At 41.5% G+C, this 22,547-nt stretch overlaps 1 protein-coding gene across 1 annotated transcript in view; it reads left to right on the top strand.

Annotated features, from left to right (window-relative positions):
- SLCO4C1 (solute carrier organic anion transporter family member 4C1) overlaps window positions 1-22,547 on the top strand; it is a 57,001-nt gene that overhangs the window by 277 nt on the left and 34,177 nt on the right. Inside the window, exons 2-3 of the mRNA XM_019531718.1 lie at window positions 7-156; window positions 8,457-8,720. Coding sequence (XP_019387263.1) covers window positions 7-156; window positions 8,457-8,720 — 414 coding nt within the window. The remainder of the gene's footprint in view (window positions 1-6; window positions 157-8,456; window positions 8,721-22,547) is intronic.

Genomic DNA, 22,547 nt, shown 5'->3' with positions numbered 1-22,547 from the left:
GCGCCGGCCCACCGCGCCCGCCGCCCGCGTCGGCGCCGCAGCAGGTGTACGAGGAGGGGCCGTGCGGCTGGGGCCGCTTGGCCCCCCGCGCTCTGCAGCTCTGCAACAATGCCGAAGGCTACCTGGCCGCCTACAGCCTGCTGGCCATCTTCCAAGGTAACCCCGGCCTCTCCTCGCCCTCCTCTCGTCCCCTGCCTCAGCTCTGCGACAGCGGCCGCCGGCTCTTTGCAGGGGGGGAGGTTGAGGTTGGGTGAGGACGTATCCCGAAACCTAGAACGCTTGGTTTAGAAGTGATACTTTTTATTAGACCAACTGAGGAAATAAGGCAGTGCAGCAGGCTGCCTGTGAGGTGGTGGTATCTCCATCCTTGGAGGCTCTTAGGGGTGAAGCCCTGGCTGGGATGATGCAGCAGGGGCTGGGCTGGGTGACCCCCTGAGCAGGGGCAGGAAGGCACCTTTCCATGTTTCCCAGCTGCTACTTGTGGATGGGGATTCAGGTGACTTGGGAGTCTGGTCCTCCAGCTATGGGGCTGCCTGCAGAAGTTGCAACTTTTCCCTCGGAGGAGAGAGTATAGGGTGGTGGGGTGCCTTTCCACCCTCTGCTCTCTCCTTCTGAGGACAAGGTGTCCTGCCTCAATGGGCTGCTGCTTGGTTGAGGCTGTGGAGTCCTTGGAGTTGGTTGGTTGCTAGCTCTGGATGCCAGTGCTTGTTTTCTTGATGTCAGTGTGCCCTCCTAGTGTTTCCTCCACCAACTGTGGGATCTTGGGCTGTCGCTGAGCTGGGAGCGGAGTGTTTGTTTTGGCAGCTGAGTTGAGATGACAAACAACAGAAGTGTTGGAAAACTGTTCTCTAAAAAACTCTCTCCCAACCCAAAATCCAAATCTCTCCAGCTAAGCAATGACAAGCAATAGGCAAGTGCCAAGGCAAGCTGGCACTGCCTTTCACTCCCCAGAAAAGTATTGGTGAACAGGAGGTGGATTTTTAAACCCTTGCTTTCCTCATGTTGCTAACTAGTGTAGTACTGGAAAGAAGTCTACGCTCTAGCTGAATTTGCTGTTGTGCATCAGCCCTGAGGACCCTAATCCTGGCAACCTATAACTCTGGGAAGTTGTATGTGTAACTAAGTCTTTGGAGGACTGGGACTGATGCGGGCAGGGTAACTTAAGCAGATCTTACAAACACCTTGGGCTTTACTGAGTCGGAAACAAATAGTTTCTTCTGGACTTCTTAAAATAGGTGGCTCTTGACCTTGTTGGGCTCAAGGCTCCCTCACTCTTGAATACAGAAAAATAACAGAGCAATCTTTCTTTTGCTAAAAACTCCTTGGGTCAGACTGTTTTTTAACACTGGATTCCCATTTTGGAACTTCTGTGTTTACCTTGTGAATCATGTTTGCACATTAGACACTGAGTGCTCTGTGGCACCCTTGAAAGGATTTCAAGGCACTCTGCTGCGTCCTGGTTGAGTGTCACTAGTTTTGGTGTATAGTAATGACCGTCATTAAGTCTCTATGACTTTAATAACATGTAGAAAAGCTTGCAACAAATAGATGGCAGTTCAGTTTGCCATCATACAAGTAGTCTTGGTGGAGTCCTAGAGATGTGGGAATTAGTTTGTCAAGTACTTTCTAGATGGCATGGGTAATGTAGCTTGAGTGTGGATGTGGGCCCGACTCCCATCAAGGAACCGTGTGTATAAAGTCCTATCTGATGTTTCTTCAGAAGCTGTTTTTAAAAATTTTGTGCAAATTTAATTTATGAAAATTCTTCCATATGGAGGCAAGACTGAATTTATTTTCTGGAGTAAAGGCAGAGAGCCCTGTGGTAACAGTAGCCAATAGACTAGTTATGAGGACACTCATTTGGGTAGTAGAAGACTTAGTCAGAGCTGGTAGGTTCTTCTGAGACAGACTTCTCTTCTGATTTTGATCAGAAATGTGACTTCTGGATGTGAGTTTTGGAGACCTGAACCATTTTCATGAAAAGCTCTTATTTTTGAGAAATTGACATCTTCTGATGAACTTGATGGATGTGGTGGTGGGGAATTCTACTGAGTAAGTCTAGAAATGTTGCCCAGATTTGCTTGCCTTCTTAAGAATAAGAATCTGTATAGACTTGGATATGATATGGCAGATGCTTTAAAACTTCTTGATTATAGGTCAGCCTTGGCTGATGTCCTTTTAGTAGTAAAATTGTGAGCTATTTTGAGCAGAAGCTGCCACTTACGGTCTGCTATTCTGATGTACAGAACCTCTGCTGGACACGGGAGAAAGCAAGTTGACTTCCTATTGACACTTGGCAATCTTGCTCTCATTGAAATTTTCTTTTCACTGTGCCTGGGGAGTTAAGGGGGGTGTTTTCTAAAGCACCCAGGCTTGACTCTAATGTCAAAGGAGTTGTAGCACTCTGGCAAAGGGTGCCGTTAATTTATCAACTTTTAGAAACTACTATCAAGGTCCCTTTTTGAAAATCCATGTTGCTCCAAATATTTGGAAACTGGAAGGAAGGGGTATGGTAGGTTTCGTTTAGTTGGTTTTTACTAGGCAAACTTCTTTGCTTACAAATTCTTATTTTTAGATGGTAGTAGCATCCAGGTTTTTATAGTTAAGTGCCTTGAATTTTTGGTTTCATGGTGCTTATTACTTGGCCTTAAGTGAGTAACTTTATGCATGTCTTTGTATCTTTAAATGGTACCAAGTGAAAAAATGTCTATTGTCTTTACCAAGGTTCAAAAGGTTTTATAATAGACCAAACACATTGAGAATAGCCCTTTCAAATGGGAATTGGCACTTTAATGATCTAGGCTAAACCCAATTAGAAAACTTGTTTGATTTGAACTGCAAACTATACTTTTTTTTTTTTTTTTTTTTTTTTTTCCCTTATTCCTTGTGGTGCCAGTTGCCAAGTCACTATGTTTGTTTAGTTCTTGGGTATTAAGTATCTTTTTGGGCTATGGCCCAAAATAATGAATGGCTCTTAAGATACTGAGTGCTGACTTGGACCTACAAGTTGTATTTCTGGTTAAGTAGCAGACCATCCTTGGTCTGTTAACTCAGAACTATTGAGATCCACATGCATGTTTGCATACTCAGCACTACTGCTGACACCTCCACAAAAGTTAACAGCTGCTTGCACTAATGAGACTTATTATAGGCTTTCACTAACAGGAAACTTGCTTATTTTCTTCCAAAAACAACACATTATAGTTATAAATGTAGATAAGGTTGCTGTAATATTTTATAGCTTTCCAGTAATGTTGTGGTTAGTGAGGTTGAAACAACTTTATGCCAGGTTCCAAGAAGACTTTGGTATACAAGTAAAAAGCCATTGCATAGCAGTTTGCTACTCTTACAGGTGCTCAACCTCACTAGATACCCCACTCCTTGAATTGAAAGCCTGTACCTGCCTGATGTCCTGATTTCAGCATGCCTGGACTGGCTCTAGCTGAAATATAGCCAATCCCTATGTGAACCCAGTGGAACTGAGAAACTAGGTTGTGGTGTTTGTTAGAGAGGTACTCAATCTACATCCCAATAGGCGTGGGGTCTGAAAATAGTTGTAGCAACTTTCACATTCACTGCAACTACTAAACATGGAGGTAGTCGGTATTCTCTAATGGAATAATTAGAGCACCCCACTAGAAGCAGGGGAGCTGGATGTTGTTCTTCTATTGACTGAAGTGAGTTCCAGCATACATTCCTGACCTCCTAGAAGAGTGCCCTACCCACCTAGCTACAGACCTATGGAGATGGAGAGCAGAGACGCTTTCTGTTGCAGCTCTGCTGCTACTAAGAAATGAAAGGGTATATGGTGTTGAGGCTTAGGATTTTTTTTTCTTTTGGGATAGAAGAAACTTTATATCTTAAGGGCAAGGTTACTAAATTGCATGGAGGAAGTCCCCTGGTCCTCTGTCTTGTTAGAATCCAATGACCTGTTTCACATTAAGGTGGGGGGGAAGTACCAATTTGGTTCCCAGACGCACCGTGCATCAAAGACTTGCCTTCTTGTGGGCCTAAGCCACTGAGCTATACAGCCATGCCCTCCTGCTCCATCAAATGCATTTTTGCCTTGCTCTTTGTATTATAGCCCAGCCTTCACAGGCACCCATGCCTCAGAACCACCTTCAGATTGGGGTTATTGCATTGTTTTGGAATTTTGAGGGTGGCTCTGAGGTAGAGGAAGGCTTGGAACCCCTGTCTCCTCCTTCAAAAGAACCCACATTTCTTTTTGGATGCATAAGAGGAATATTGCTTGTTTGGCAGCTGAACTTTAAAAAGAGGTAAGTTCTCACTAGTTTTCATCCTTGGGATCCAGAGCCTAGAGTCCTCCCAAGTACTACATGAAACCCTATTTTGGGCATCCAGGCTAGGGACAGATATTCAAAAAGCATGAGGTTGAATTGATTCCATCTTTGCAGGTTAGTCTAACCTGCCTAGATTGAATTGGTTTGCAGCTGCAGAGACTTTCCTTCTGGACTGAAGAAATACAGGCATATGCCTGCAGTGGCTTGGGTTGTGAGGGGGGGTGGGCACTAGAGCAGCGTTCCTTTCCCTTCTATGGAGCTGAGCAGAGGGGGCTGGGGGGCATGGCCAGACCCTGGCAGGACTTTTGATTAGGGAGGGGTTTAAACCCCTACCTTGCCTGCATAGTCCCAGGCTTTTCTCTGCTTGCTGCTTAAGGTGTGAGTGTTGCCAGACCCCAGATTTGGGCTAGCACTCTGAGGCAAAGCAGGTGTGTGTAGTGATACAGCACTTTTCAATCTCCCCCTCCTGGCTTCTTCATACTGTCTGCAAACCTGACAGGTGAGGGAGTGAGCAGGGAGCTTGATAACACAGTATTTATGAGCCCATCAACAAAACAAGATTCTCCTTAGTTCAAGCTCTTAAACAGCTTTTTCCAAGGAAGGAATGGAGGAACACTACCAGTTCAGCTGTTTGACTAAAGCTCTAAGTGAACACTTCTGTGTGCCTGTTCCAGTGAAATTGAATGGCCACTTGCACCTACCCACCTCTGCATTAGCTAGCATATCACATGCTTGGGGTCTGTGGGTTTGGGACCTATACTGTGGAAGATGGGGCTAGTTCTTGGTGACTCTACTTGATGCATGACCTATTCTACACTTTACTTTTGTTCTAAAATCTTTACTCCAGACCCTGGATTCTGTTGTGAAACCAGGTGCTCTAAAGAAGCATTATGTGGATGTGTCTGTCCTTGTATTGGATTTGGACCCCTGTAAATGAGACTAGCAATACTGTAAGACTGTAAATAGCAGTGTCAGTGGGAGTTTTTTGAGAAGTTTCTCTTGCTTAACTAGCTTTAATTGCCTCTGTTACTAAATAGTGATGATGCATCAGTTGACCATGTGTAATAGGGAAATATTAACTTTCAATAATATTTTAAATGAATGAATAGTGGTTGTCAGGAAAAGCACTGCATATGCACATATAGACTCTCAATGAGATGTGCATCTAGCGCTTAATTCAAAGTAAGTTTATACACTGGTGATGCAATAGAAAGTGTCTTTAAACAAATGCATATTGTATAGTTAATCCATCTCCTGGGTTAGGGAGGGATACGAAGCCTAATTTGATATCAAAGTGGCTTAGACTTGATTATCCAGGTTTATAAATTGTCCCCCACTGCCCTTCCATAAGACAGTAGGTCACACTTTAAAAGAATATTGTAGCTCTTGCATATCCCGACACTCTTTAGATCTAAAACAAACTTCCCACAATTGTTTGGAAAATTGTAGATGCAGAGTTGCAGTAGTCCAAACAACTGAAATTCCATTGTTCACATAGTGATATGGTGCAAAATCACTTCTAATGTAGCTACAAGTCTACCTGCTGTTCAGAAGCCAGTATCTGAGAAGGTGAAATGTTCTCTGCTGATGCCAGTTCCCAGAGTGGTAAAGTATCACCAGTATTATCCAGCATAGTATTGTCTTTTATTGAGCCTCCAAATAATGCATCAAACAGTTCCCTAACACCTTTTCTTGCATGGGAAGGAACTCTCAACTTTTACTGGAGCATAGACTATTGAAAGCTGAGAGAAATAATTCAGCAGCTTGAAATGGAGTAGTGTGCATACATACTAGTGTGGTCTAACTTAAGGCTTGTCAGCAATAACTTTATGAGCTATATAAAGACTTTGCAGTGTAGTAGTCATTCCTGACAATAACTACCATTATTAGTGGTTAATAACTTTCTGTATGTCTCATAGAGCTGGCTAGAAAACTGCCTGCTTTCATTTAGCTTTGCCTTTTCTGGCCTCTTAAGGTGTTGGTATTCCCACATTTCTGGAATATATCACTCTGAACTTGTAAGGCAGCATGTGCTTAGGTGACTAAAGTTGAAGTCTGAGTCACTGCTGCATGTATGCATTTGTGCATTAGCAAATCCAGAATACATGTCCAAGTCAAACTACAGTGAGTGCAGATCCTACAGTATACAGCTGCAAGAGGGAATGATGATAAACTGTCTTCACCCCTGTTTCCAAATTGTGTCCCCTCCTCTGAGAATCTGGGCTTTGCTTGTGTAGGTGGATCTTAATTCTTTGTGCTGATGCCAGCAATAAGATTAGTAGAGTAAGGTAGACTTAAATCACTGTCCACAACCTTACTCTAAGTATATTCTGCCCATCTGGAGGGGGTTCAGGTACTTGAGCAAACATTTAGCAAGCAAAGCTAAGGGGTATATTGTTTACGGTGTGCTTTTCCATTAAATGTATATATTTCAGTTGTGTGTGTTTTTTTTTTTTTTTTTTTTTTTAACAATAAAGTTTTCTAAGAAGGTTGGGAAGAACAGCATGTAAATCTGAAGAATGTTATGTGTCCAAATTGTTTTAAATTATGCTTGGGCACAATGTCTGCAATCAAAGCTGTGACTAGTTGCTTCTATTAAACACCCTAGAATCTTAACTGCTTTTAAAAAAAAAAAAAAATAAATGAGTGGCTTAATGGTTAGCTGCAGGAAAGCTAACCATTAAACTAGTAATAGCTTTAGTAAAGAAAGTAAAAGATTTGCTGATGGATAACATCCTAATATTTTGACTTAATACCTAGTGTAGCCATGTGTAGTAGTCTTCAGGCCATGCCTAATATGCAGGTAGTTGAAACACTTTCTTTTGTTAATGTTTGCTGGTACTGTTTTTTCTTTCTCAATGCTCTGAGTTGCAACCTGCTATTGAGATCTTCTAGTTTTCCTCCCTTCCTAAAGTGATTTATTTTTTTCATAATATGGTGTCCCTAAAATTTCAGAAAGAGGTTTTCCTTGAAGTTGTTTGCTGTCTAACTATTACCACTAATTCAATTGGATTGCAATCTCATAATGTGACCCTCCAATATGAATTGATCAAGAGGAAACCAAAACTGACCAGACCAGTTTAGAATAAAGTTTAATGATTCAGTAATTTTTTTGGCTTGGCAGCTTTAAGCTGCTGAGTAGCTCACCTACTTCATGTGAGTAGTTTGAGGCATTGGTAATGTCTGGCATGCATATAGCATTTTAAAACAGCGAGTAGTAGAAAAAAGACTTGTTTGCTTATTCCAGGTGACTGGTTCTCTTAATAGTCACTTCTCTTTAAGGAGAAAAACTTAAGTTCTTGATTTTTAGCAGCATTTGAGATGCTTGAATTTTTTTTTTCTAGTAGGACTTGTGGTATCCATATTTACCATATGTCCATGGTCTGAAATCACTTCAGCTTTTTTTTTTATGCTCTGAGAGAGGCTATGGACATGTTTTTAGAACTTCCATGGTGCCTAGTGGAGCCCCTACAAAGCCATTGCTAGATTCTTGGCAAGGAGCAATACAAGTGCCATAATGAATCAAACCAGTGGTTCCTATAGCCTATTATCTTCTCTTGGCTATATCAGAATAAAGTTCTTTTATAATTGGACAGGGAGTAGGAGGAGTTCGTGGGTTTTTAAGGGAGGGGATGTGTTAGGAGGACGTGTTGTAGAGCAGGGGAGAGATTCCGGTCTGTGTGAGTATTGGCAGGGGGGATTGGGCAGGGAGGCAGTAGCTACAGGATTTGAAATTCTTGTGTGGGAAGGAAGGAACTCTCAACTTTTTTACTGGAGCATAGACTATTGAAAGCTGGAAAAAAAAAAAAAAAATTCAGCAGCTTGAAATGGAATAGAGTGCATACATACTAGTGTGGTCTAACTTAAGGCTTGTCAGCAATGCTTGTAATTTAATGAGCTATATAAAGACTTTGCAGCGTAGCAGCAAACACCCTTTTGGGGTGTTTTGTGGAATAGCATTTGTGGGTTGCTGGCTTATGGTGAGCTTCTCTCAGACTTTTTGACGTGGCTAGATGTAATCTTACACATCTTTAAATGCTATCTTGTAATATTCATGTAAGAGCTACTAGAACAATATAAGGCAGGTAGGGATAGGGTAATTTTTTTTTTCTTCATTTTGTCTTGTCATAACCATCTTTCTTTCTCCTTTTCCAGGTATTGTGGTAAATGGCCTGGTAAACGTTAGCATCTCTACTATTGAAAAACGTTATGAACTGAACAGTTCCCTCACTGGATTAATCTCTTCAAGTTATGACATCGCATTTTGTGTACTGTCACTATTTGTATCTTTCTTCGGCGAAAGAGGGCACAAACCGAGATGGCTTGCCTTTTCTTCGTTTATGCTGGGATTAGGCTCACTTGTATTTTCCTTGCCGCACTTCTGTAGTGGAACGTACCACTACGGATCCAAAATTGAAGGTAGGTGATGTGTCTATTTTGCTTTTTAAGAAAACAAAAGCCAGCAATACTAGCATGTAACTGAACATGTATGTTTGTATCAATACATTATATCCTCTATTCCAAATCTTCTGACAGTCTTATCAGAAGTGTCTTATGGAAGATTTTCTGTGGTGGGAGAGGGAACAACATTCTCTTTTTCTACCTTACTGGAAGTTTTGTTGTATTGAACTGTACTTGCCTGTAGCTGGGTTAGGCTTGTGTAGGCTCAGAGTTGACTATCTTACACTGCACATCTCAAGATAAGAAACATAGACTTAAATGGTTTGGCTTTCCTTGATGTTTGTATAAACAAATACAATCCTATTTCTAAGATGGTTTTTCTGAATAGACTGAAAGAAGCTACAATGCCTGTAGCCAATCTGTGATTTTTACTTTTGCTAAACATTTTGTGCATCTCTTCTAAAAGAGGACTCCTTCCTTCTGGTTCTTTATCAGATTAGTAGACCACAGCTAAGCAGTTTTACTGGTCTAAGTCTCTCTAGAAGCCAGCATGGCTTTGGGCCTTGGCCGCCTTTTTTTTTCTTTTCCCCCTCTGGCATGCTTTTCATTACATCAGGCAAGAATGGCCTGTAATTAGTAGGAGAATCTCAGTAGCTTTGGACAGTAAACTCCTTTTTATTTTGGAACAGCTTGCAACTGGAAGATCTCTTGTGCCAAAAATACATCAGCCTTCTTACTTGATTTGGTACTTTCCCTGCTGCTACTCCTGTAAGTTGGGCTTCCTTTGGTTTGTGTTTTGTCCTATTTGTATAGGTGCATTTTGTAGCAAGATGTATTTTTACTGTACTTGTTTTTCTCAGTCTTCCTGCTTCAGTCTTTCCTGTGTAAGTGGTATGTGGGGGGAGAGGGGAAGGAAGAACTATTGCACTCCGGCAGTCTCAGTCTATTCATTCTTGGTGTGCTTCCTTCAGTTACAGGACTTGGCTTAAAGCCCCAGGATCCTCATGCCTACCTGTAGCTGTGACTTGTAGCTTTGGAAGTATCTGTTCAGAATTAGTCTATCTACTTGTGCTAGCTTAATGTCTCCCATGGAAGTACTGTGAGGAAATGACTTCCAGGGGGGTGGTATATGTATGTGGCTTCATCTCCACCTACAGCTTTCTTTTCTCTATTTGGCCTATGGCCCTGGCTTCTGGTTTGGGGAGGGAGTGGGGGGGAGGAGGAACATAAGAAGAATCTAGCCATGTTTAGAAAAATAAAAATATTCTATCAATCACTAATTGACTTGATGCCTTTTTAATACTGAGCTCAGATTTAAGTGAGTATCTTGCCCTCCACATTCATTTTAAGTTGTTGCTGTATTTAACACAATGGGGAAGGCTTTTATAAATCATTCTATCTATCATAAAGGCAAATTTTAGAGAGCAGAAAGCAAGTTCAATTGCTGTATGTTAAGCAAAATCAATAGGGCATGACTGTAATTGCCAGAGAAAGTTGTGGTACTCAAGGAGAAGGAGCCAAAAATGATTGCTTGTGAACTGACCTTGTGCTGCATCCACACTTTTACTTGAAAGGGTAGATGTAGATTTCAAGTTCCTTTTTAGCTTTGAATATTAGCATTAAGATCTATACTAATATTTGCCACCAATGTTTTTCATCCACTTGCATAAATAATGCATTTTCTGAGGGGGGTGTGTGTGTGTTTTTTCTAAACCAAGGGAGGGGGGAAAAAAAATTGTAGCTTGGAATCTGAAGGTTGATCTGGGTTCTCTTCCCCCAACTTGTGTAGGTCTTGGGTGTTGTGGGTTTTTTTTGTCTTGGATTTTATGCTATGTAACCTTTTTAATGCTTTAATTTTTGTCTCAAGGTAAAGTGTATTTAGGTATATATTTTATACAATACATGGCTTTTATAATGGTCATTACTAAAGTTGCACTAAGGTAGTCTATTCCCAAAATCCCTTCCATGCTTGCCTAGCTTTGCTTTTTTTTTTCCTTTTTTTTTTTAAAAAAGGAAGCAACTTGTTGCAGTAGTACAAAGTGCAGGAAGCAGAAAACACACCTAACAGGCAATAATGCATTATTCTTGGATGTTTCCATTCCACTTAATAAGCAGTCCTTTTTTTCCCTTTTTAAACTATCATGCTTCCTTTTTGTTTAGTTGATACTTCCGCGCACACTGCTTTTGTGGGAATGTGACAAAATTGGTAAGATGCAATTTCTATGATCTCAAGTAGTAGGCTCCTATTGTAGGAGGGGAGAGGAGGGTTAGAATGGAGTCTCTAACTCCAGGAATAGAGGTCTTGTGTGAGAGGTTCTCTTGGCATTTTGGCTTGCCACTGAGCAGTTGGTCTGGAAGCAACATTCACTACTGTTTTTCAAGCAAAATGTAAAACACATTGGTTGATGTAGGTGTTCCCTCAATGCTGCTTTTTAAAATTGCAACAATATTATTGTTTATAAGGCAGTTTGAGCAGAACTACTTGAAGTGAGACTTGCAAATGGGCTTCCATATAACTGCAGTCCAGGAAACACTTCAGTGTGGTGCTATTTTTGTTTGGTGTTTTTTTTTTTTTTTTTTGGCCCACTTGAGTAGGAAAAAGCATTTTAAAGGTGTGCTTGTGAAATTTGTTAATGAATTGCTTAAATTCCTCTGAAGTTGATTAGAAATGTGGTTTGTGCTGAGGAGGAAACAGAACTTCTCCTTTCTTGGAATAAATGGCAGTGAGGGTAAGATACTGAACATGTCTGTTTACTTGTGCCTCATGAGGAGCATACATGCAATACTAGATGTTGGCATAATTGTTAAACTAGTGACACAATACATGTCATTTAGATGTATAGAAACAAATGGATCTCCAAACAGGTTTTTTTTAAATCTGTAAGATGATCTTGGTTTGTAGTGTGATCTAATAAGCAACATTTTGGCTGTAAAATTCCTAACTTTTTTTAGAATGAAAATAGCCAATGACTAATCAACTCACTTTAATATGAAACAGCTTAAAATAGCATTAAGAACTTCTTAATAGGTGCTTTTCACAACACAATAGTTCTGAGGTTATAATAAATTCATTTATGCTTTTCAAAGCACTGTACAGAAACTGAGAGCCTGAAATCCTTTGTTGCATGTTATTTCCCCACTTATTACAAAGAACTAGTTTTCTTTGTGTGACATGGTGATGGAGTCTACATGATGAATACAAGTTGTTTTGCCTAGTGAACTAGATCATTCACCTCCATCCTTTCTCTGAATGGAAAAGGGGTGGAAGATAAAGAACTTGAATTGTTTCTCATTATTTTGCTTTGAGAAACTGTCACTAAAAGTAAGAGCATTGCTTCTGTAGGTGCAGTGGTATCTCCACAAAGTATTGCTCAGCCAGTTTTGACTCGACTCTCCTACTTGTTGACGTACATATCAGATCCTACTACTACATCCAGTTCTAGTTCTCCAAATTTATAATTCGTGTGACTTGGCATTTGTCATGGGTGGATGCATCCTGTTCAGGGAACAGGCTGGTAGGGTAAAAGGAGGCAGTGTTGCCTCTTTAATAAAGAATAATATCTTCATTCTCTACTCCTTTCTATAGTACATGGGTTACCTCCTACCATCTGTGGGTTGAGATAAAGGGGTATGGACAACAAGGGATGTCACAGTGGGCATCTAAAGTTCCCACACTAAGAGGAGATGGTGGACAAGGCCCTCTTCAACTTGAGGGTTGTGAATTAAAGGGTCTAGAGCCTTGGGGTGGGGAGGGAAGGGATATTAGGACATCCTGCTAAGGTGGAAACAACAATGTATAGGCAGTCCAGCAAATGTTTTCACTCTTCTTGTTTTAGAATGGACATTTAGCATGGGTAATAGAGAAACCAACTGGGTGAAAGCTTTTCTTCATTTCCTACTTATTAATAGGGAAGAACTAGCTAAGAATCTGAACTGACTCGGGATAGGCCAGGAGTCTATGGGATGCAAGTCAAGGGAGTGTGGAGAAGTATGGGGAGAATTGGCTGTAGGCTGACTATGTTAAGGGCTCAAGATCATGGTTCCTCCATACAAAAGAATGGTGGGAAGTGTGGCCAGAGACCAGCTTTGCTAAACAAAGAGCTCTGATGTTCCTTGGAACTTAAAGGAACCTATCAAAGTGCAACCTTGGCTGTCTTGCAAAAGATTAGTTCAAGCATGTAGGGACAATTGCACGTCTGTTGGGGAAATAAAAAAATGGCAAAGCATCCTAGATTTCACAGAAAAAAGGGTGGGGAAAGATTCCTCTTTCCAAAAGAAGGAAATTGGGTAGTGGGCATTGGATGAAATATTTATACTTTTTCCTGTGGAAACCAAACTTTTTTCTTTCTTTAACTGACTAATGGTAAGGATAGGGAAGATGACTATCAATTTAGAATAGAAAAGAACAGGTTAAACTTCAGATGGGCAGTGCTGGAGAAGACTTGATCCTAGAATGTTCTTGGAGTTTGCTGAAGTAAGAGTCCCTGGCTATTATCTGTACTACTAGAAGTCAGCTAGAACCTCACCTCCTTAGAAAAGGGGAAAAAATATAGTGTGCCTCTTGGGGAAGGGAGGATCTGTAGAATTACAGACTAGTTGGGCTAAGACCAATATGTAGATGGATACTAGGACCATATTATCAAGATGATAACCTGTTTCTAAGCACCTAGAGTCTAAGGTGTCTGGAGTGGCAAAAGGACTTGCTGTTAAGTACTTCCTTGACTTCCTTCAGTATCCAGATGATGGGCTTTGAGTGTGATACCTCAATAAAGAGAAGCTTTTGAGGGTGTTTTTTAACCCATGGCATTCTCATAAGTAAGCAAAGAACTTACCGTTCTGATTTTAAAACTATATAGTAAGGCAGATGTGGAATGGTTTGGTAGAGAGCAACAAAAAGTAAAGGTCTAGAAGACATAGCATTGTTCTCTCTGAACTTCAGTTAGTTCTTCTAGAGAGGAGGCTACTGAATGGGGGATTTGAGTCTTCTAAATGAGGATTATCAATTCTGTATCTGAACCACCCTTTCTTCTGCGCGAGTAGGGAACAGGATAAGAAGTGATTTTTAGCCTTACCTCAAAAGAAGAGGATTTAGAAGTTGGAAAGAATCTTTGGCAGCATGCTGTAACAGATTACCTAGGAGCTGTGCGGTTGCTTTTGTTACGAGGTTTAAGAGGAGTTGGACCATCTTGTCTGCATGGTGTAGGTGAGAACATCTGTCTGAGCGGGGTAATTTTTCTGGAGGGGTGAATTCTGATTTTTGGCTTCGCCTGATTTGGTTTTTGTACTTAAGAGCAGAATTAAAGTGGCAATACGTTTAGACTTGGTGACTTCCAGCTTGTCTTGAGTGTTTGACTTCAACTATACTCTTAATGTGCATTCTGTATATTGCACTGAGGCATCTGTGCTAAACATGCAGTTAAAGCAATGACTATCACTGCTTTTTCAAAGAATGCTTTGAGGTTCAGTACTACTTTCCTGTCCCACTTTTTTATTTTAGAGGGTGGCCCTATATTTTGTAGGGCTCTGATATATGAAACATCTGATCTGGTCACTGGGGCTAGGGACAGACATTCAGAAACCTTTGCAAGGCAGGCTAATCTGGCTAGGGTGAACCAGTTTGTAACTGTACAGACATCCCCTCTGGACTGAAGGAATATAAGCATATGTCTACAGTGGCTCAGGCTTGAAGCCTGGTAGGGGACACTACAGCAGCCCTCCCTTCCCTTCAACAGTATTGAAGGGTCAGGCCCTGGCAAGAAGCTGTGACTGGGGGGGGTGGGGGTAGTCTTCCCCTATGTTCCTGACCAGCCCAGCAGGGAGTTGATAACATGGTTTTTATCAGCTCCATTTAAGAAAACAAAAGCCTCTCATTAGTACAAGATCTTCTTAAACAACTCTTTTCCTTCCTTGGGTGGGGGAAGAATGGAGGGACATTAACAGCTGAGCTGTTGACTAGGTCCAAAAAGCCTTAAGTGGGCACTGTCCTGTCTGCGTTAAACAGATACCTCTCAGGATTTAACTAGAATACCACATACTAGCTATGGTCCATGCTGTGGGAAAAGGGAGTGGGGAATTTGTTTGAGCAGGGAGTGGTGTGTGTGGTTTTTTTGGGGGGGGCGTGCACAGAAAACAGAAAACAAAAACCAAAAAAGGTAGGTAGATGCTGCTGTGCTTGCCATATCTGGAACTCCAGCCAGGGAGCAGAGGGGAGGGGCCAACCCAACTCTCTGGAGCAGAGAGCCTTGCCCATGGCTGCAAGACCTATGAATGCTGGGGGGACTTGGGCTTAACTTAAATCAGCAAGGGGCCTGGGGCAGACACTGCACAAACTGGTTTGACCCAATTTAGTTGAGTCTGTTGCATTCAACCAGGTTTTATCTCAAGTTTGGTTTCAGCCATTTTCAGACTGGCTTATGTGTACTAAATGTCTATTCTGTTACAGGTTTAAGCCAGTTTCTGATTACTTAAACTAGTTTATGTGTAATATCTGTCTCTAGCCTGAGGAACCCAAAGCAACATCTAAAACTGTGTAGGGTCACTCAAGAAGTTAGGTCTCCTGTGCCTATCCTAATGCTGCTATTCTAATAATGCTTGCTCTTGCAACAGCAACCATTTTGGGTCTAAAGTTTCAGCGAATACAACAGCCAGTCATGGTAAAAACTTGACTTACTGAGGTAGTGCTGTATCAAACCACACTTCACTGGTTTAATAATAAACCAGTCTGTTCCCTTTTATTCTATTCCTATATAACGGGCATCCCTTTTTATTTCAATAATCCCCTTTCTACCCTTGACTACTAACAGCATGTTTGGAAGTTATACAATGATATTTGGCATGACAAATGGGAAGAGTTCAGTCAGTGGCTCTACCTGGGGTGGATTACATTTTGATATTGACTACTTAATATTAAAAAAAAAACAACAAGTTGTGTAGTGTTTTTTTTTTTCAGTGTTGTTTTTTAATACTTGGCTCTTGAAAACCTGGGAGAAAAAACAAGTTCTTAAAGTACTACTAAGAATAGTGTGTGTGTACACATGTACATGTTGGGGGCTTTTTAAAAAAAAATCCTTATTTCTTTTAACAGGGGTCTCTAAGCAGGTGACAAATTCCTGTATATTGCTCACCCCTGTTTCCACCTTTGCAAAGAAGTTTTAAAAACTTGTTTGCAAAGACAAGACACCTTGTCAGCCTTGACTACTGTGGTGTGAAGGATTAGATTATATTGTATTATCTTGGAACCTAGTATTGAGCACCAGAGTAAATTCAGTCATCAGACTTTTATTTTGCATGGTGACTACTTAATTTCCACTGTGTCTACTGGAGTCAGAAAACTACTCCCCCCCCCCCCCGTTCTTTCAGACACGAGAACTGGAAAAATGATCTAGTTCTGGGTGCTGCACATATAGAAGGATGTAGACTCTTTCCAGTCAGTCCAACACAGTAACGGTGTTTAGGGGCATGGGAGGCAAGGCTTATGAAGAAAAGCTGAAAGAACTAGAGTTTTATTTTAGTCTGGAGAAGAAAAGCTGGGGGGTGGGAGGGATTTGATACCAGTTTTCAAATATCTGAATGGTGATTTTACAAAGAAGATGAAGACGGGCTTTTATCTGGCTGTAAGGCACATGAGTAGTAGCAATGGGTTTAGACTGCAGCAGTGGATTTTTTTTTTTTTTTTTTAAGTTGGAGGTTTTAAAAATGATCTTTTAGTAGTTGAGCATTGGAATATAGCATGTAGAAAAAATGACTCCTGAAAGCTTCCAAGGATGGAGATTCCAGTTACCCCAACACATGGTGGGGTTGATCCTGCCTTGAGCAGTGGGGCTGTACTAGAGGACCTTCTGAGGTCCCTTCCAGTCCTCCTTCCTTGGTCAGAGCTTTTTATAGGATCACAAGAAAGTGACGACATCATTTGAATGGGCCACTAGAGTTGTTTTGAACTGTTTTCCATGTTACTCTATCTCTATCTATCCCCTCCACGCCCCCCCCCCAAGGCGGAGGGTGGGGCAAGATGCTCAGAATTGCCACTTGGCTTTGAGGGGAGGTAAGAAGGCCAGGGTGATTCTTGCCTGAATTCGTTCTAAACTTAGCTGCATTTGCCAAGGCAGTAACAGTGCACATTCAACATCAGTCTGAGTTTTTTGAAGGTGCTCTCTGACTGCAGCTGCATTTAACTTCCAGAAGGTTTTAAAATCGTACATTCATAAGAAGCTCACTTGCAAACTGACACTTGGAAGGTGATGCTGAAACAAGAATAGTGGCTTTCTTGGTGGAAGACCTTCAGTATCTGGTAACTCCTTCAGGTTATCTATAATGGATGAAGTTTGGATGGGTGTAGATTATGCTGACAAATTAAATTTGTTAGATACAATATGCTTTTTTGATGAAGGGATGGCATAAGAGCTCTAGGTGCAGGCAAAATGTTTGTGCAGTATCCACATTATCCTTTGAGTGCTAATGTCTTTTAAGGACTAGAACTGAGAATGAAGGGACCATTAAACTTGGTCATGAGATGCTGCCTAAATTCTGTATTCCTGATTACTTTACTTTTCTAAATACTTGTTCTACTTTAACCACTATAATAAGTATGCAGATCAGAGCGTGAAAGGTACATGTACTTCCTTTGGCCAGCTGAATTTAATTGCTTCAGATGGAGCTTGGTACTGATCACTGGTTGAAAATCCATGTTTTGTTCAATAAATAAAATTAGCAGTTTGTGGGTGGGTTTATTTTTTAATGATTGATCAGATTTTAGTGAAGATTTAACTTTCTGATCTTGGAGGCATTGGTCTCACGCTGAGATACCAGAACTGCACACAGTATTTAGGTTTCTTTTCTTCCTCCCCTGCAATCTCCGGAAAAGATCTAGAAGAATTAAAAGTACAAAGAGACGATTTTAATGATAAGCGTGAAGGGAAGGGGTTCCTTAAGAGGTGGGGACCTATCTAATTCACAGTGGCTGCCACCAGATTATATGATCCTGATGCAGTACCAGTTGCCACTTTTTTTCCCTTTTTTATGGTGGAATATGCTGCCCTCCCCCACCCTGCTTCTGATTAGCCGTTTTCCTATGCACTGGACTCTTCTATGGGGGACCTACCAAATTTGTGGTTTCTTCAAATCAGAAACTTGGTAGGTCCCTACTTCTGAGGACAGTATAATAGTTTAGGACTCATTAGCATACAGGTTGTGGGGTATGGTAGGTTTATTAAAATAAATAGGGATTTGTATCCTAGAGTTGTAGAATTTTGGGGAAATAATAAAGACAGTTTAGATAGAAGTTTAGTTTTAAAACAATTTGCAAACCAGCCATTGACTGAAGGCTGGTAACTGAAGCCAGTCCAAATGATTGGATAAGTGTGTGGAGGAAAGTGTTTGGTTTTTTCCGCCCCCCCCCAGTAAATAGGGGTGCAGTCTCTGAATTGGAACTTCCTAAACACCTGAGTGCTGCTGGCTGCACTGGGAGATGAGCAAGATGATGGGAAAAATTTGGGACCTGTCCTTGTACCTTGCCTTGGCGTTCTCTTTCTGCTATGACCAAGTTTTTTAGGCCCACTAGGAACTACAAGCCCCCTCCAGTAGCTAGGAGGCCACTGAGTACATAACTAACAAACCTTGTTTTGTCATTTGTTTGCCCCCCCCCCCCCCAAAAAAAAAATTGTGAAAGGAGTTGAACAGAGAGTGGACTCAATTCCTCCTCAAAGGGAAACACTAAACCCTGAAGAAATCTCTCTGTAGACAGTAGTTTAAATGATTAGGATGTCACAGGAGCATGGAGCAGAGAACTCTGGCCATTTCTCACTACTGTCTAGAGGTGTCTAAGCCATTAGATGTAACCCAGTAAAACTATCAAGATGTGCACAGAATAAGGAAAGGAAGAGAGCCCTACAGCTGCTCAGGTCCAGGCCAGATAGACCTCTAGTCTAACTTGGTAAATGGCAGTTTGTCTTTTGTGGGGCTGTTTTAAGCCATAAATGACTGATACTTGAGTCACTACTTTATTGTTTAAGTGAGGGACAAATAAAGGAGAACTGTAGAGACCTGTCCCTCCAAATATCTCCTCAGAAGGGCTGCAAACCAACAAAATGATGGTGCAGAGGAGGTGGGGAAGGGAGTAATGCTTGACTCAAGCCTGCAGGAAGCCATTTCTGCTTCTGAGGCTAACATGACCTAATAGTGCCTCAATTTGGCTCATCTTTCTACTTGTGGCTGAAAGTCTTGGAAGGAGCAAGAAGTAAACAAAGAAAAGCAACATGTAATTGCCAATCCATGAATAAGTTCAGATTAATCCAGTGGTTATAAAGGAGCAGAAAAGCTCTCCATTCCACAATGACTTTTAAGATAATCTTAAAATATAGCTAAAAAATAAAGGGTGAAACAACATTTTACTATAAGGGCGGTTTCTCCATGGGAAGAAATCACTCTGGTGAAGAGAATTGTCTTAAATTCAGAGGACTTGCTATCGTGATCCTTGCATCTTTTTTTAGGAGGCGATGTGCAAGAAAGGTAGGACTGGACATCTTGCCCAGTATTCACCACTAGTCCCATTGCTAAAGCTGCTTCTGCCTTGTGGGTCTCTCCTCCTTTTTAAAGTAGGTATGAACACATTCTCCAGGGCTAGGGACGGGTATTCAAGAAGCCTGAGCCTGGGTTGATTCAACCTTTGCGAGTTAGCTTAACCTGGCTAGGCTGAACTAGTTTGTAACCACAAAGACATTCCCTCTGGACTGAGAGAATGCAGGCACAATCCTGCAGTGGCTCAGATTTAGAAGCCTGGAAGGGGGGGTGAGGGCTAGAGCAGCCTTGCCTTTCCTTTCCTTCTATAGGGCTGAGCTGGAGGGGGGGGGGGGGGGGTTAGGCCCTGTCGGGATGTCTGATTTGGGGAGGTGGTGCCCCCCAGTTGATAATGGAGCACATAATTACAGAGGGAGTTGTTAGCATTTATCAGCCCATCAAACAAAGCAAAAGCTTCTCTCCATAGTTCAAGCTGTTTAAGCAACTTTTTTCCAAGGGAGGAATCAAGGGACATTACCAGCTACCTGTTGATTAGCTCCAAAAAGCCTTAAGCTGACATCCTGCCTGCTTTGTCCTGTTTCCCACAGCACAGACCATAGCCAGCATGTGGTATGCTAGCTAATGCTGAGGGGCCTCTGTAAGGCAGAGGGTAGTGGTGAGGGGTGGGGAGGGGGTGAGCAAGAAGCCAGGCAGATGCTACTGAACCTACAGCTTCTGCCAGAGCTCCAGCCAGGGAGCAGAGGGCCGGGGCCAGCCTTCCTGGGCTAGGGCAGAGTTCTGCCCAAGGCTGCAAAGCATCTGGGATGTTGGGATTCTGGTTTATCTTAAACCAGGAAGGGGTCTGGGGACAGACATTGCACAAACTGGTTTGACCCAAATTAGCCGAGTCTGATAATACAGTCAACCTGGTTTATCTCAAACTGGCTTCAGCCATTTTCAAACTGGCTTGTGTTACAGGCTTAAACCCAGTTTCTGATCACTTAAACTGGTTTGTGTAAGGTCTGTCCCTAGTTGAGATGCTCTAAATGTTCATCTGTCTGCTGCAGTCTCTAACTCAATCCTACTGATTAAGCTGAAGTTATTCATTTAATCAGACTTGGCAAGCTTGTCTAAGTGTCCTTCTGCTCTGCTGTTGCTGAGAGGCAATAATAATGGATACTTCCCCACAGAACTGGCAGAATGAACACCTTTTTAATGTTGTAAATCAAGGTTGACTGTCAGAATGAGAAGCTTGACTTCATGATTTTTAAGACCTTTCCAGTCTTGTATGACCCTCTTATTCCAGATAATTGGTAACTGGATGATTTAACACACCAACTAGAGCATAGCAGTATTCTACATGAAAAGCAGGGAAGGGTCACATCTGCTCATATGTCTATAGAATTAGAGTTGGGATAACTTCTTCAGAATATGAAACTAGTGAATTCAATGGCTACTGATTCCAGACTCCTCTGTTAAGGAGGACATTTTGCATAAAATACACATTAAATTGTAAAAATAAGTTCTAATGTCATCTAAATCTAAATTGGCTGGATTTTAAGTGTGGTAAAATGCAGTGTAGTTTGTTTAATGAGGTGTAAGTGTGCATTTTTTTTCCTTTTTTTTAATCGAAGGGTAAAGCACCTTTTTTTGTATGGGCTAGGTATGCTTTAGGTAGGGGCTAGATTCGTTTTGAGGCTATTCTGAGTGTTCCCTAGAGTGTGTGGGTATCTTTGTTCTTTTATGGCTTTTTGTCCCCCCCCCCCCCCATTTACTTTTTTCCCTGGGACCATAACTTCAACTTGAACTGCCCATGGAGTATGTTTCAGTTGCAGTCCATAGCCAATTAGGAGCTCCCTGGGCATATTGACTTGCATTGTCCCATAGTGGAAGGGTGAATGTGACAACTGTTAAGATGCTTTAATGCTGTAACTTTTTTAAAGGCATCTTGGGTGGGTGACTTGAGACTGATTTGATTTATCTGATTGGTCTCCCTCCCCTCCCCTCCCCTCTCAGTGGTAGTGAGTTTCTATATGTAGAATATACAAACTCTTAGACAAAAATAAGCAGTTTCTTCCTTCAACTGGATTCCTTTAGATAATATTGCCGATGCTTGACCAGCTTGTCCCTCTTCCTTTTTCCTTAATCTTTTTTTAAATTTTTTTTTTCCACTTACTATTGAGGTTTAATTGTTTTGGGGGAGGAATAGAGTATCCATCTTGTTTTCCTACATTTTGGGTGGATGCAGAGGTTCAAGGCAGGCAGGGCTATGAGTAATCTTGATGAAAGCATCTCACTTGTTACTGTTTGCATGCTCAATTTTAAAAACATGGGTATCTCCTTGAATTCCTGCTTGATGACATTGGTAGTAATTTTCTGCAACCTCCCTCGCCCAGTTTACTATCAGTGCATTTGATTTCCAGTCAACTTTTGGGGGTGGGGGGCTGTCTATGTTTTGAGTAACTCCAGCAACCCACTTTTGCTGAATCGGTTGCTACTCCTTTGACTTGAGGTAGTATTGCATTTGCCTATAGAGAGCATGTCATCCCCCATGTTCTGGAATTCATAGCTGCACAGTTAAAGAGACTTGGTTCCTTCTTTGTGTGGTGGGTAGGTAGTATTTCCTTTATGGAATGAGGAAGGCTATGATTTTGTTAACTTGATGTTCATGGGATCTGTCTCATTCCTGTTTTGGTGTTCACAGCATGTTGTCTTTTTGATGGTGGTATGACTTGGTCAGTTTATAGAATCTAAAAACAAACTCTTAACTTTTCAAATAACAGGAAACAGTGCTTGTCAACATAGCTGCTTGATGGAAACAAACCCTTTAAAATAGGAAGTGGTTCAGAAATGAGCCTACTGGACTCCTCTAGTGGGTGGAGATCTGACCTCCAACGTGAGAGTTAGCTTCTGTATTTGCTCCTCAAATGTTTCCATCACCCAAGAATATCTTGCCCAAATTCCTCATTTTGAGAAAAGGAAAGAGGACCAAAGATGTGCATAACACTTCTTAAAAGCTTTTTGGTGGCTTTATTGCAGTGGCCAGAGCCTTGACACCAGGCAAGGATTTTGTGTGGTCCTGGAAGAAAAGGTTGGACCTGTGGCAGACATTAGTTAATTGTGTCTTAACTCTAGTTAATCACATCTTAAAGTGTATTCTGGTTTCACATTCAGGCGACTTTTTAATGGTGGAATGAAAAAGGGAAACCAGCCCCAAAGTTATTGCCCAATGCGTCTGATAACTCTGGCCAGTTGCTACAACATCAGAACTGTGGTGTGTTGTGTGTGTTTTTTTTTTTCTATTCATCACAAACATCAGAACTATTCTTCTTTTTTTTTTTTTTTTTTTCAACT

The sequence above is a fragment of the Crocodylus porosus genome, unplaced genomic scaffold, assembly GCF_001723895.1.
Source record: "Crocodylus porosus isolate Cpor-Errol unplaced genomic scaffold, CroPor_comp1, whole genome shotgun sequence".
NCBI lineage: Eukaryota > Metazoa > Chordata > Crocodylia > Crocodylidae > Crocodylus > Crocodylus porosus.
Note: the sequence above shows the minus strand (reverse complement) of the source record. Positions and strands in the feature narration are given on the sequence as shown.